The sequence below is a fragment of the Mobula birostris genome, chromosome 14, assembly GCF_030028105.1.
Source record: "Mobula birostris isolate sMobBir1 chromosome 14, sMobBir1.hap1, whole genome shotgun sequence".
Taxonomy (NCBI): Eukaryota; Metazoa; Chordata; class Chondrichthyes; order Myliobatiformes; family Myliobatidae; genus Mobula; species Mobula birostris.
In genome coordinates this window covers 9412993-9428475 of record NC_092383.1, presented here as the reverse complement: position 1 = coordinate 9428475, position 15483 = coordinate 9412993, and the positions used below count along the sequence as shown (strand labels likewise).

At 38.7% G+C, this 15483-nt stretch overlaps 1 protein-coding gene across 7 annotated transcripts in view; it reads right to left on the bottom strand.

Annotated features, from left to right (window-relative positions):
- Positions 1 to 1422: 1422 nt before the first annotated feature.
- Positions 1423 to 15483, bottom strand: part of LOC140209689 (D-glucuronyl C5-epimerase-like) — an 88780-nt gene continuing 74719 nt past the window's right edge. For all 7 annotated transcript variants that reach the window (XM_072278063.1, XM_072278066.1, XM_072278068.1 and 4 more), the window contains 2 exons: positions 6906 to 7151; positions 1423 to 6117 (listed from right to left, as the gene is read on the bottom strand). In XM_072278063.1, the coding sequence (XP_072134164.1) occupies positions 5093 to 6117; positions 6906 to 7151 (1271 nt within the window). In that variant the 3' untranslated portion in view covers positions 1423 to 5092. The remainder of the gene's footprint in view (positions 6118 to 6905; positions 7152 to 15483) is intronic.

The window sequence follows — 15483 nt, the reverse complement described above, 5'->3', positions numbered from 1 at the left end:
ATGGACAATTAAAGGGCTACAGAGATGGCAGAACTTATCACAGAGAAAAAGAACAACATCAACAAGTCTTGCGGGACTAGACACCATTTTGAAGTCTTAAAATGGGAAGCAATTCCAGAGAAGGCAGATTGCAATCAATATTTTCACTGCAAACCTAATGCCTTAAGAAACGGATGAGAGCCAAAGCAGAATACCTGTCTTTGGGAAATTGCTGGAAGCCACTAACAACTGGAATGCATACAGAGTGGCTAACGGGAAGAATTAAGAGGAATGGTTCCCTTTTGGATGTACAATTAGTGACTCCAATCCACAGTGGTCACTGCTGGAGTTTTAACTATATTTATAATCTATATTAATGACTTGTGACAGAACAGAGTATACTATAGTCAAGATTGGGAGGACACAATGAATCAACAAGGGGATGCAGATATACCAAGTGAATGGATGAGATGCAACTTTGCAAGGTATTGTCTGTGACTGCTTTTGGAGTACTAAATAGAGCTTTGATACATGCATTGGACGCTGTACGGAGCAGGCTCAATAGGCTGAATTGAGAAATGAACTAGTTGAGGTATGGATATTGACAGTTGGGTCTATACTCAATGATTAGAAAAGTGAGAAGCGAAATACAAATTTGTGGGGGGGGGGGAGGTTGATGGGGTACTTCATGAGGGTGTTGTTTTCACTAACTGGGGATATCCAAATCTTAATGCTTTACCTATTTTCAAGGGAGACCATGAGAAACGTCTCTGAAAGTCTGTGAATCTTTAGAATCCTCTAACATGAAAAAATAATTTTGCATCTGCCTAAGAAGCCAAAACTCTTCCAATAATGGAGGCATCAAATATACTTCATGCAGGGTTTGGCAGGAATTTAAATTACTAGGAGAGTCAAGGAGTATGGGGTGACAGCAGGAATGTGATGTTGAGGCTAGAATTGGATCAATGATTAATTTACTGGATGGCAAAGGGGATGGCAGGACCTTGAAGACCCACACTCAACAATTCACAAACAGCTTCCTCCTCTTTGCCGTCAGATTTCTGGGTGGTTCATAAACTCATGATAGGTACATGGATCAAAGGAGAATGGAAGGCTATGGTATGGGTGCAGGCCATTGAGACTAGGCGGACTAATGGTTTGGCATGGGCTAGATGGCCAAAGAGCCTGTTTCTGTACTGCAGTGTTCCATGACTCTATTCTTGCAACAAGCGAAAGTTATTTGGCAGTTTGAAGTATTTAGAACCTATTCTACTATGGGGAAATTACTGAAATATGAAATCAATATTAAGGGTATAAACTTAATGCAGGCAAATGGGATTAGTGTAAATTTATCTACCAGAGGACTTCTAAGAACAGATCTTTAACCTGCAAGTTAACAGCAGTATGTAAAGAGGATTAACAAACAGAACTATGAAATCCCTTTTTAGAAAATGCTTTATTATACAATTCCAATAAGCAAAGATACTCAGCACAGCAAAGATTGATCCAATCAATATTTTTATATAAATGTAGTATATAGTCACTTTATTTGAAAAATTATGAATTTTTGCCATGTACAAAATAGCAATGCTGTACTACTGTGTGCACATTGTGCTTAACAAATGCAAATCAGTACAGCTCTACACTGTCCTCGCCCTGTCAACAGGCAACAGTGTTTCGTAAACAAGTTATTGCATATCCAACATATGGTTCAGATCCACATGTAAAAATACAAGTTAAAATGATCAAAAATACACAGTGTGAATGAAAATAGCAGCTTTCAGTGAAAGTCTTGCGCATTGTCCAGACAGGGTACATCGCATGAAGTTATTACTCACTCATGTAACATCAATTTGCATATACCCACCTGCAATTTACATTCTAATGCATCCAATGACCAGACTAATGTGTAATATCACCAGTTAAAAGAAAACCTGCTCAAGTGTGTAAGGATTTTTTAAATGCTTTGGTATTCACAACACAAAATCTGAAGAGAAGATGATTTTAAGCTCTAATACAAAATCCCACATTATGAAGAAAACAAGAGTAATACATTTTTAATATAAAATCGTTAAACCACTAGCAAATGCTTTGCAAAGAAAATAACCATGTTTTTGGATGGGGCAGTTGCAGAAGTAGAGGGAGAGATAAAATAAAATTGCATATAAAAAACCTTCCAGCAACAGAAAAAGCTGGATAATGAATACATTGGAAATACCTCCCCATTTCTTCTCAAACGAATAGCAAAAATGAACACCTTTCCGCTATATGCCATATATATGATCAAGTAGGTATCAGTATCTGATATTAAAAAATAATCAAACACACTATTGGACAATGTGCTATCAACCATAATCTGTAAATAAATAATCTTTAGTATGTTTTCCCTTCTAACTAATTGGAAGCAAGCAGTGAATACTACATACAGACCTTACTAGCAACAGTTCTAGTCTTTTTGACCACTCCATACTTCGGACTAAGTTAGAAATGCAGACACAGACAAAAAAAAAAAAGAGGGAAGGGGTTGGAAAAATAGTTTAATTTCCTCATAGCTTCATTATTAACCAAGCAGACTTTTGAACGTTGATTCACAAATTTGGAGGAACTACACTCAGTGGCTACTTTATTAGGTACAAATGTACACTTGTATGTTAATGAAAATATCTCATTCACTAATCATGTGGCAGCAACTTAATGTATAAAAGCATGCAACCATGGTTAAGAGGTTCAAACCAAACATCAGAATGAGAAATAAGGTGATCTAAGTGACTTTGACTGTGGAATGATTGTCAGTGCCAGATGGGGTGGTTTGAGTATCTCTTGGGATTTTCACACACATTCATTTACAGAGAATGGTGTGCAAAACAAAAAAAAACATCCAATGAGTTGTAGTTCTGTGGGTGAAAATGCCTTGTTAATGAGGGAGGTTAGAGGAGAATAGCTAGACTGGTTCAAGCTGACAGCAACTCAAATTACTATGTTTTACAACAGTGGTGTGCAAAGGAGCATCCCTAAAGGCACATCACATCAAATCTTGAAGTGGATGGGTTACAGCAGCAGAAGTCCACACTGGGTTCCACTCTGTAACTAATAAAGTGGCCACTAAGAATATAATTATTTAGGAATAGTAATATCAGAATTTACAATCTTTGAAGTTAAGGAAAATAGAATGAATGAAATTTTAGGAGAGCTTCAGCATGTGAATCACCACAATGATGGTTTAAGTGGCCTTGTCAACACCAGCAATTATTCTATACACCAATGCTCAATATTAAACTTCAATTTGGTCCCATATAAGGAAAACCAATATTGAAAAATTAGATTTAAAAGGTTATCAAAAAACATATTTACAATCAATGTTGTAAATATCTTAGATGAATCTTCTCCTCCCTCACCAGTAACTATTTTGAACCAATTTGAGAAGGATGTCAAACACCAAAATATGGTTCAAAGTTTTGGACTGAGGATACACTCTGGCAACCAAAGTCATTCCGAAAATATTGTTCAAATGATTTCAGCATTCAAATCCATTTCTGGGCTGGTGATTTTATTGTTTAATGTGTACACTTTAAAAATACAGTAACAATATAGCTTAAATCACCCCTTCCATCCCAAATTGTGTGATAGTCAATCAGTTCAGGATTTGAAATGAAAATCAAAATAGAACAATTATGCAAATCTGAAATACAACCATAATAAATTAGATATACAAAAGACAGATCGGTCAGCACCTATGAAAATTGCACTATAGCCCCATAACCATCCACAAAACAAATGAAAGGGACATATGTAGTGTCAATATCAAGCCTCCTTAGGCTGATTACTCAGGTGCAGTTTTTGTCATAAACCAAGAGAATTACACAAAGCAAACTAGTTTCTACTCCTTAAATCAACACGCTGATAAACAAGGTTCCCATATTTACAACTGACATAGAAAGGTGGAAAGGAAGCAATGCTTGAACTACAATAACAATTGCCATCAAATAAAAAAAATTTTTAAAAGCCAAATACAAGCAAAATTAGGTCATTATTACTATGCTGTACCCTCATCCTAGGATACTATGTGCCACACACAAAGTCAGCCACAAATGGAAAAAGAATTAAATCATGAATGAAAGGGGTGCGATAACGATAGTGACAAGGCAAAATGGTGAAAATGGCACCATGTGGAACAGTCCGATTCCATTGGAAACCAAACCCATCCCTTGCACTGTTTTACAGAATCCACTATACATATATTACTCTATTTGTGCAGTTACACTTTAATCAATTTTTATTCTGTTGTGCTTCGCCATGTGCATCAAAAGCTAAATGAGCAATAAGCTTCAAACAATTTAAAAAAAAAGTGGAAAAATATTCTATGCTAGTTACAGGTGAACACATGAATGGATTTTAAAATCTGTGCTACTTCCTATTTTATGAAAGAATAGCCTCATCCCCAAACAGAAAATAAAACAACATGCCTATAAAACCACCTTAGGGGTTAATCACCACTTTCAACATTTCATTATGCAGAGAAATCAGGAAATGAGTCAGGAGAGTGGAGACTGGAGATGGATAAGGATACAGGATTACTGAGTGCAGATGTTGGGACTGCTGCCACACTAGGAACACCAAATAGGTGCTGACATTCCTTTTAAAGAAAGAACAAAATTATTTATTCTCCTATTGAAAAGGAACTTCATTTAATATAATCAAGTGGTTGCAAAAACAAAATCATGTCAGTAGAAGACAATAAAAATAACAATGGAGAGAAATGAAAGAGCACAGCCAAAACAAAATAACTGAGTGCCATTCACATGATTGTATTGTCAGAAACAGCTTGAAAGTGGCCGTGAAATGACTCAGCATGTGGGATTGAAAATTCAGTTAAATGTCAAGTGTTCCCCAAAGAGAAAGGCAAGGACGACCAAAACAATGCTTACTCAGAGATATTGCTTCACAACCATTTGATTTTTTCAATAGTTACAGAGTGTTACACTCTAACAAGTGTGCCATTATAGAGGGCAGCAGGGACTCAAAACGTACTGTTTGTATGCTTAGAAAAATGTATCAATTAAAGAACCTCATATTATAATGATTGATTGACAAAATTATAATTTGGCTTTCAGCTCTAGTTGTGCTTAGCCCTCCCTCCTTTTAAATAGGACTTCCATCTTTTAACAAATTCCTTAAAGATAGGTGCATCGTCGACTGTGCTCAGCAGTTGCAGCTGGTTGATGTGGGTGGTATGATAGTCCCAGCGCGCCAAGTTTGGAGCTGTACCAAGCATAAAATGGCGGAGATCATAGATTGTACCTGAGCCAGTGTCAAACAACGGAAGCATGGCTTTCAACGATTCCATGCCTCGATCATAGAGTTTCTTAGCTTCTTGTCCTAGTTTCTCACCTGCAGTTTCTTTCAGATCATACAGACCTAGTAGAGAGTATATGAAGCCATTCAGAACAAAAGAGTTGGGAGAAGTTGGGTATTCTTCATACCAATCGTATTTATTCATAAACACAGCTTTAACCCCGTGATCCTCTGATTTGAGAGTAAACGGCATGACTGCCCGTAAGGCTGAATTGAGATACACCTGTTCCTTTGTAAGCAAATAGGCCCTTACCAGCGTAGACATGGCTTGACCTTGCGCCATGGCAGAATACCAGCCAGGCTCCAAAGACTTAAAACCCTCACCTAGCTTGCGTGTCACCATAATTGGCCAGCCACCTTGCTCATCCTGATTTCTTACCAGCCAGTCACTGGCAGCAAAGAAGGCTGGCATGTGTGCCGTAGTTGCTATTGTGATGCTATCAATGAAGCCTTTTCCCTTGGCAACCAGCTTGATGACTTTCTTGGGCATTATTTTAGTCTGCTTTACAGCCTTGGTATTGGACAAGCCAACCCCTTTCTTCAGGTCAGTTACCAGATCTCTAGTAATGGTACTCCAGCTTGTCCGTGGACCTATGCCGTAGTAAATGTCTTTGTCTTTGAAGGCTATAAGTTGTGTACTTGTGACATAGTGAATTGTAAACAGTTGGTTCTTTTCAGTTGTCTCCAGTACCACTGAAACACTCCCATTTGTTAAGAATTTAATGTCAAATGAAATAATGAAATCTTTTGTATTCCCAAGCATCAGAGAAACTCCTTCTGAAGATTCTGAAAAGAAAACAAAATAAAGTTTTAAACTGAAATATTTGTATAATACTTCAATTTTACAAACTAGTTAAGCAAAATTAGATTTGTAAAGCATATAATACCACCAGCTCAATTCAAGTGATCCTTAATCCACAGAACAAACACAGTAGATGCAATAACTAGGCTACATTCTACACCATCTTAAGTAGATGAAACACAGCACAATACAGAAGTTGGAATGTGTGGCAGGCTTAATTTTAATCCCCAATCTATGTTTACAAGACTTTCTCTCATTAGCTGCACAAATCTGCGGATGGTTTACCATTTAAATTTAATGCTAAATATCTAGCTATTTTATTGTGAACATTGAATCTTCAAGTACTGCACCATCAATTTTTTTAAATGACTTTTCTACATTACCAGTACAAATTCAGTTTTTATGATTTAGTCCTCTGGAAATAACATTTGATACAACAGGTTTTATCTCAACCTTTGCTGTACAAACAATTGATGGTGGCTATCAAGGGAATTGTCTTGACTTCATTTTTGTAAAAACCTTAAACACTTACAACATTCTAATTAATGGATTTACATTTGTTGACTTTGCTGAGGCCCCCAGTGTCTGGAAATTGCCATTAATAATAATAATCCAGAATACATTTTACATGTCCTCTATCTCTAAAATGTCAAACTTTGGGACTCTTAGTTTTTCTGCAAAAATCTGAAGCTTTGGCATAGGCAATTACGTCAACATTTTTCCTAAGATGACATATTAATTCTAACAAATATTATCCATTGAGGTCAAATACCTGAAGCAGAGAACTGATTTACATTGCTGGATCTTGCTTTGTCAAACACTGTAGAAACAGTACAACCTTTTGGCACCATCCAGTCATTTTGCCTTGTGCTTTTATCCCTTTTGTCTGTGGCTTCATAGACTTCTGTATGTGGAGGCTTCTCAGTGAGGTTTTTACTGTAGTGACTTAGCCCATATTGTGCTATCTGAATAGGATAGAAATATCCTTGTGGTCCCCACTGAGTGGACAAAGGAACACCTAGGAGAGAAGAATGAATGATTAGGTTTATTAGTTGAACTATTTTAAACAATTAGCTTTTGAAATAATGCAGCTTATTCAATGCTTCCATTAACAAAAATAAAATCATTTAATTCAAAGTCAACATTAAGAGCCTAATAAAATGCAAAATAAGTGCAATTATTCCCCATTATTGGTACAAATTAGATGCTAGGCAAATTAAACATGGTGGTTTTGTGACTAACTTAGGATTGTTTTTCTTCGAAAACTTATAAACAACAATGTCCCCTGGTCCTTGATAATCAGCAGGATCTTTAACTTGACCTTTTCCTAAAGCTGAAAACTCTAGACTGCCCATTCAATCTTTCCATCACCGTAGCAAAAAAAATGAGTTTTCACTTAAATTTTACTTCAAAAAGAATTTCTGCGATGTTAAACATTAGTAATGCTTTAAATAAGTATGGATATCAGATGCATATGGTGTTCTGTAACTTAATGCATTATATTGCATTGTAATGAAGAGTTTAATCAATATTTGACTAATGTGATCACAAAGAATGTTACTACTACCATTTAAATGATTGAATGAAATGTCAATTTGCAATTTCCTTCAAGAATTAAGATTTCATATGGTCGCTGTACATTCTAAAATACTTTAAATTGCACATTTAGTTTACAAAATAGGAGGGGCAAGAGTTTAGTATACATTAAAGATTGGATTTGTGTTTTCAAAACAAGATATCCCAAAACATTTAAGTCAATGACTGATATAATGTCAATACAAAATATTCTGAATTGAGCACTATGGAATAGCCCAAACTCTTAACCATTATTTCAAATTGTTCCCATAAGGAATAGTTGATCATATTGTTTGTACCTTTTCTCTATACCCAATCCTAAAGACTGGAAGGTTTAAAAAAAAATCACTGTTGCCAAATGTTCTCGAAGTGGAAGTTACAGAAAGATTTCCATTTCTGGGTTTACAAAATCTTAATAATGTAGGTCTATGAAGCAGATCGATGAACTTCGCCTGTACATATAGAATCAGAATGGTGAAAGGGACGGGAGAAGACTTGCACTCAGTGGCTACTTTATTACGTACACCCGCTCGTTAATGCAAATATCTAGTCGGCCAATAAGATGGCAGCAACTTAATGCATAAAAACATGCAGATATGGTCAAGAGATTCAGTTGTTGTTCAGACCAAACATCAGAATGGGGCAGAAATGTGATCTAAGTGTCTTTGACTGCGGCATGATCGTTGGTGCCAAATAGGGTAGCTTGAGTATCTCAGAAATGGTGCGGGGGGAAAAAATCCATCAAGTGACAGTACTGTGGGCAAAAATAATTTGTTACTGAGAGGGGTCAGAGGAGAATGGCTAGACTGGTTCAAACTAACAGGAAGGCAAGAGTAACTCAAATAACCACAGTGGTGTGCAGAAGAGCATCTCTGAATGTGAATGTTGAACCTTAAAGCTGATGGGTTACACCAGAAGACCATGACAGGTTCCACTCTGTAACTAATAAAAACCATGACATACACTCAGTGGCTACTTTATTAGGTACAGATGGTTTCTAATGAAGTGGCCAATAAGTCTATGTCAACATCACACATAAAACAAAGAAAATTATCTACTAAATCTTGATACTGGGTACAGGGTAGAATTTCTTGGAATGAACAAGGGATTTTTTACATCTTGGAGATTATCTTTAATAAATAGTATTTCATGATCACTATGATTAATTAATACTGACTATAAGCTACATGTATTAAGAAGAAAGAAGGCTTCGGCTGTAGGACTATATACAAAAGCAAAAATGTCACCAACAGGGAATAAAAAGAAATACATTGGACTGTATTGTGGCTGTGGCTGTTGTAGGGATAACATTCCTTTTGATTTCCCTACCTACCACCCCCAAAAAAATACTTCGCTAAGCCATTGATTAGGCACACAATACTACATGGATTGGACAAGAACGTAGATCGTCCTCAAAACTTGCAGTTGAAATATAATATGACATCAGTGATTTCTTAGTATCTATCTTAGTAATTGATTGCAAGAACTTCATATTCTACAAATATCATCAAAATTATGTTTGGGGTATTTTAATGAGAATGTTAATGAACTTCAAGTTTTGGATGTCAATATCTATGAAGAACTAACCTGGTCCCAACATATTGATGCCCCTATAAAGGAGACAAGGCTGCGGTTATATTTCACTAGGAGCTTGAGGAGATTTGGTTTGTCACCTAAAACACTCGAAAACTACTATAGATGTACCGTGGAGAGAATTCTGACAGGCTGCATCACTGTCTGGTATGGGGGGGGGGGGGGGGGCGGCTACTGCACAGGATCAAAAGAAGCTGCAGAAAGTTGTAAAAACAGTCACCTCTTATGTACTAGCCTCCGTAGTATCCAGTACATCTTCAAGGAGCAGTGCCTCAGCAAAGAGGTGTCCATTATCAAAGACCCATCACCAAGGGCATACATATCATTATTATAGTCAAGAAGAAAGTACAGAAGCCTGAAGACACACACTCAGCGACTCAGAAACAGCTTCTTCCCCTCTGCCATCCGATTTCTAAATGGGCATTGAACCCATGAACACTACTTTACTTTTTAAAAAATCATTATTTCTGTTTTAGTGCTATGTTTAACTTAACTATTTAATATACATATATAATTATTGTAATTGATTGATTTATTTCTAAATGATCATATATTACATTGTACTGCCTCCGCTAAGTTAACAAATTTCACGACATATGCTGGTGATATTAAACCTGACTCTGGTTCTGAACTTCTACCTGTGCTTTGTTATTGAAGATATACCATTGTTTTATAATATCTTATCAGGTTAATTAGATAAAATTCGTAACACAAAGATTCCATCTTTGAATGCACAGCAACACATTTAAAAAGTCACAACTACTGATACAGGCTAATAATACATTTAAAAGCAATATTAAACGTTGCTCTAATGATTAGGAAATTTCATGACAGCATCCGGACTGGCATCAACAGAACGGAATGCTGCCTATTCATAGAGAGGCAGGTTGGAATGGACAAGATGGCAGAGGGTTCACAACTATCAAATTTACAGCTGAATTCTAAATACATCGTTTGGCTGGTGACCCAAACTAAATTGAGGTGTTTCTTTTGAAGTTGTCTCAAGTTGATTCATAATTTGAAAAGCGTAAAAAAATGCTCTGGCAAAAAACTTCAAATTCCAAAACCTAATATTTCAAAACAGTAGCTGTGGTGTGGGCTGCTTTGTAGTTTTGTTTTCCCCAATTTGGCACTGAGCAATCTATTCCTTTGAGAATACAACAGAACTGGTCCAGAATTACCCAATCTTGACACTTCTTCCTTTGAACACCATTTAGAAAAGGCAATTAACATAATGAGACAGATTAAATAAAATGAAAAGTGCAAGATCCTTGTCTGAAAGTACCAATTACTTTCTGACAAATGCGATAATTTTTAATTAGTAGAATCTAGACAAAACACAATACAAAGCATTTCCATAGTAACTACTTGCACAAAATTTATATAGTGTTGGAAGCTTCTTTGCAGGCTTCAGTTTAACAGCAAGAATGCATTGAAAGAAGCAATTATTTTTTTCCTGAACACTGCAAAACAGAGAAAACTAATTTAAAGCTATTTAATGATGGAAAACAGATTAAATTTTCAATATTTTGTTAAAAGATTTCGTAAGCAAATTCAATCAAGTTGCATGTGACAAGCCAAGCATAGATAATTCAGTTAAATTGGATTTGGATGTCTCAAAACCTCTACCAGGTATTACCTACAATGTTTAATGGACCTATTAGAAGAATCAAAAGTGTCATAACCCTAATTACAACCTAGAGAGATTGATGGATTCTGGATATACTGTAGGATATATTGCTACTTCATTGTAATGCAAGCTGATGTGGATAGAATTTTTGCTGAAGTCACATCAATGCCCATTCAATAGTATTGTTTCTTTACCAGAGAGATATCTCCTTAAGATAGGAAGTACTCTCTTGGCCCACAAAGTAGAATCACAGAATCACTAAGTATTCTAGACAGCAACTCGGCCTGTTGAATCAGTGCCAACTTTCCATAAGGAAATCAATTATAGTCCCATTCCCTGGCTCACTTACCATAACTCTGCATTTCTCTCTCCCCCCCCCCACCCCCATGTACCTACGTAATTCATTTTACAAAGCTGTAACTTGTGTTCTTCTACTGAATACTTAGACAATTGTATTCCATATTTTAACAACTACTGGCATGAAAAATATTATCATGTCCCCTTTACCAATTTTGAATCTGTACCTCTTTTTTAATGATTTACTCTTTGCTTGGGTAGTTTAGTCAAATGCTCAGAAATACTTTGCTTAACACACTGAAGGTGTTAACATAAATCAAGTTATTATTACTAAGAGTTTAATATTAGAGTCGATAGTGGTTGAATTTTTAATTAAAAAATCTCAGTGGGAGATTAGCACATAGCCATCCCTTGTATGCCACAACAGCACCTCTTTCACCTCAGACGGTTGAGGAAGTTTGGCATGGGCCCCCAAATCCTAAAAACTTTCTACAGGGGCACAATTGAGAGCATCCTGACTGGCTACATCACTGCCTGGTATGGGAACTGTACCTCCATTAATCACAGGACCCTGCAGAGAGTGGTGTGGACAGCTCAGCACATCTGTAGTTGTGAACTCCCCATGATTCAGGACATTTTAAAGGACAGGTGTGTAAAAAGGGCCCGAGTCACCCCAACCACAATCTATTCCAGCTGCTACCATCTGGGAAACACACCACAGCATAAAAGCCAGGACCAACAGGTTCTGGAACAGCTCCTTCCACCAGGCCATCCGACTGATTAACTCACGCTGATTTGAGTATACTCTATGTTATATTGACTGTTCTGTTTATTATAAATTACTATGATTGCAGATTACACATTTAAACGGAGACATAACGTAAAGATTTTTACTCATGTATGTGAAGGATGTAAGAAATGAAGTCAATTCAATAATGTTCAGCCAACAAATGGTTTTTTTAATTTCAAAATATACTTTATTCAAAAATAAATATATACAATAAACCATTCAATAACTTTTCATCCTTTACATACGTTTTAGTCAGTACATATCCGTATTTATAGCCGCCCACATGGCACTCCAGTAGTTCAGCCTACCAGATCATTGTTGAGGGGTATACTCCCCGCCCCCCCGCCCCCTCCCATGGGTGGAGAAACCTATATTGTGGTCCTTCCCCACCGGGCCCTTGCAGTGGCTGCACCGACTTTCAGTGCGTCCCTTGGCACGTACTCCTGCAACTGAGAATGTGCCAGTCGGCAGCATTCTGCCACGGACATCTCCATGTGCTGGTAGATCAAGTTTCGGGCCGACCAAAGAGCGTCTTTCACCGAGTTGGTGATCTGCCAGCAGCACTGGATGTTTGTCTCCGTGTGCGTCCCCGGGAACAGCCCGTAGATCAGAGAGTCCTCTGTTACGCAGCTGCTGGGGATGAAACGTGACACTAGCCCGTCCATCCTCCTCCACACTCTCTTTGCGAACTGGCAGTGTGCAAAGAGGTGGGTCACAGACTCCTCCTCACTGCAGTCCTCCCGTGGGCAGTGGGGTGCGGAGACGACATTCCGGGCATACAGGAGGGCTCTGACTGGGAGTGCCCCTCTCACCGCCAGCCAGGTGAGGTCTTGGTGCCTGTTGGTGAGATCTGGCGATGAGGCATTTTGCCAGATGAACTGGACAGTCTGCTCAGGGAATCACCCCACTGTGTCCATCACGTCCTTCTCCTGCAGTGCCTGCAGGACACAACGTGCCGACCACTGCCTGATGGCCCTGTGGTCAAAGGCGTTCTCCTGGAAGAACTTTGCTACGTAGAGCAGGTATGCCGGCAACGACCAGCTGACTGGGGCATTGCGCGAGAGTGGGGCCAGAGCCATCCTTGGTAGCCAGGGCGACAGGTAGAACCTGGGCACATAGTGGTACTTGGTGCCCACATACCTGGGTTCTAGACACAACCTGATGCAGCCACATACGAAGCTGGCCATCACAGTGAGGGCGACATTGGGGACGTTCTTGCCCCCGTTGTCCAGGGACTTGTGCATGGCAGTCCGTCTCAACCGCTCCATCTTGGATCCCCAGACGAATCTGAAGACAGCCCAGGTGATTTCCGAGCTGTAGGAGCGGGGGCCAGGCCAGATCTGCGCCAAGTACAGCAGCCCTGAGAGTTCTTGCCTCTTATCGACAGGGAGCGCCCTCCCCACAGACCCAGTTTCTGTTTCACCTTGGCAGTCTGCTCCTGCCAGTTCTTGTTGCATGCCTCAGCCCCTCCGAACCAGATCCCCAACACCTTCACGTGGTCAGACCTGATGGTGAAGGGGACGCTGGATCAGTCGGGCCAGTTGCTGAAGAGCATGGCTTCGCTCTTCGTGCGGTTGACCCTGGCCCCCGACGCTAGCTCGATCTGTTCGCAGGTGCCAATCAACCTGCGAACTGACCTCGGATCACATTGGAGTTGGTTACTGGAGTGGTGATAAGAGAAAGGGGTAGAACTGGTTGAAGTTTTATTTTCCAGCAAGTCATTTATGCTTGATAACAGGAGTACAAGTGGAGTGGAAAGATTTGAAGTTAGCTTCTATCTGGGTTGTAGTTCTCTTAATACTTGTGGATGCAGCTAAACCCACTGTTTGTGGAAACAAGGAAAGTCAAAATATTTTTTCTATTGAAAGCATTATTCAAAGATTCAAGATTCAAAAAACTTTATTGTCATTCTAACCATACATCAGCTCTGCAGGGCAGAATGAGACGGCGTTCCTCAGGGGCAGTGCAATCATTACATAACAAACGCAACACTAAATAAATGTAACAATAAATAGTAAAACACAACAGCCACATGTCAGTTAAATCAGTTATAAGTGTCCATTGCAAGTTAAAGGTATCCAAAGCAGAGTCAGGTGGAGCAGCTATTTAGCAGTCTGACTGCCTGTGGGAGGAAGCTGTTTAGTAGCCTTGTGGTTTTAGTTTTGATGCTCCTGTAACGTTTGCCTGATGGTAGAAGAACAAACAGTTCATGGAGAGGGTGTGAGGGATCTTTAATGATGTACTGTGTCTTCTGGAGGCATCGACTCTGAAAGAGGTCTTGGACAGAAGGTGCAAATCAACACTGGCTTCCTATTCTTAATTGCCTCTCAGTTGGTGTTGGTGAAACACCTTCCTGAGCTGCAACCTTTCAGGTGGAGGTACTCCTTTTGGTTTCCAGAATTAAGGCTTTGTGACAATGAAAGAGCAAGATATACACTCAGTGACCATTTTATTAGGTACCCCCTGTACTTAATAAAGTGTCTACTGAGTGAATGTTTGTCTTCTGCTGCTGTCACCCATCCACTTCAAGGCTCATCGTGTTGTACATTCAGAGTTGCTCTTCTGCACATCACTGTTGTAGTGCATGGTTACTGTCACCCTCCTGTCAGCTTGAACCAGTCTCCTCTGAGCTCTCATTAACAAGGCTTTTTTGACCACAGAACTGCTATTTATTGAATGTTTTTTTGTTTTTCCACACCATTGTCTGTAAACTCTGGAGACTGTTGAGCATGAAAACCCCAGGAGATCAGCAGTTTCTGAGATACTCAATCCACCCCATCTGGCACCATGGTCAAAGTCACTTAGACCACATTTCTTCCCCATTCTGGTGTCTGGTCTGAACAACACATGAACATTTTAAAAACATCTGCATGTTGTTATGCACTGAGTTGCTGCCACATGATTGGCTGATTAGATATTGCATTAACAAACAGGTACACAGGTGTAATTAATAAAGTGCCACTAAGTGCACTTCTACACCTAGATTACATACAATGTAGGTGTAGAAGCCATACATCTATTTTCTGTCTGTCCACATTGTGTTGCACAATTATTATAGATAATTTGTCAGGTGGGTTGGGGCATGGTTGAAGCGAAGAGTATAGTTACGTATTCATGCTCTGTTTCAAAGCACAATTTAGTCTAGGCAGAGACATGGAGCGAGTCACAAGGTGATTTTTCTTGTTGACTGCTAATGCTTAAGAACATTGATTTTTCTAATACTGTAACATTGCTAATGCTTAGACTGCTTATTTTGTTGTAATGCTAGATTTAGTTTAATTAGTTTTTTATCATTACAATATTTTTCATCTTTGCTCGTTTCTTAATAAAGTACCAAACATTACTTTCTTTGACTCAACAGTGGTATTGTAGATTGTGTGTCATTCAGTGTCAACCCCCATGTTTAAATCTACCTGAGCGATTTTGGTTTGTTTTAAAGCACCCGCCACAGTAGGGTAGAACTGG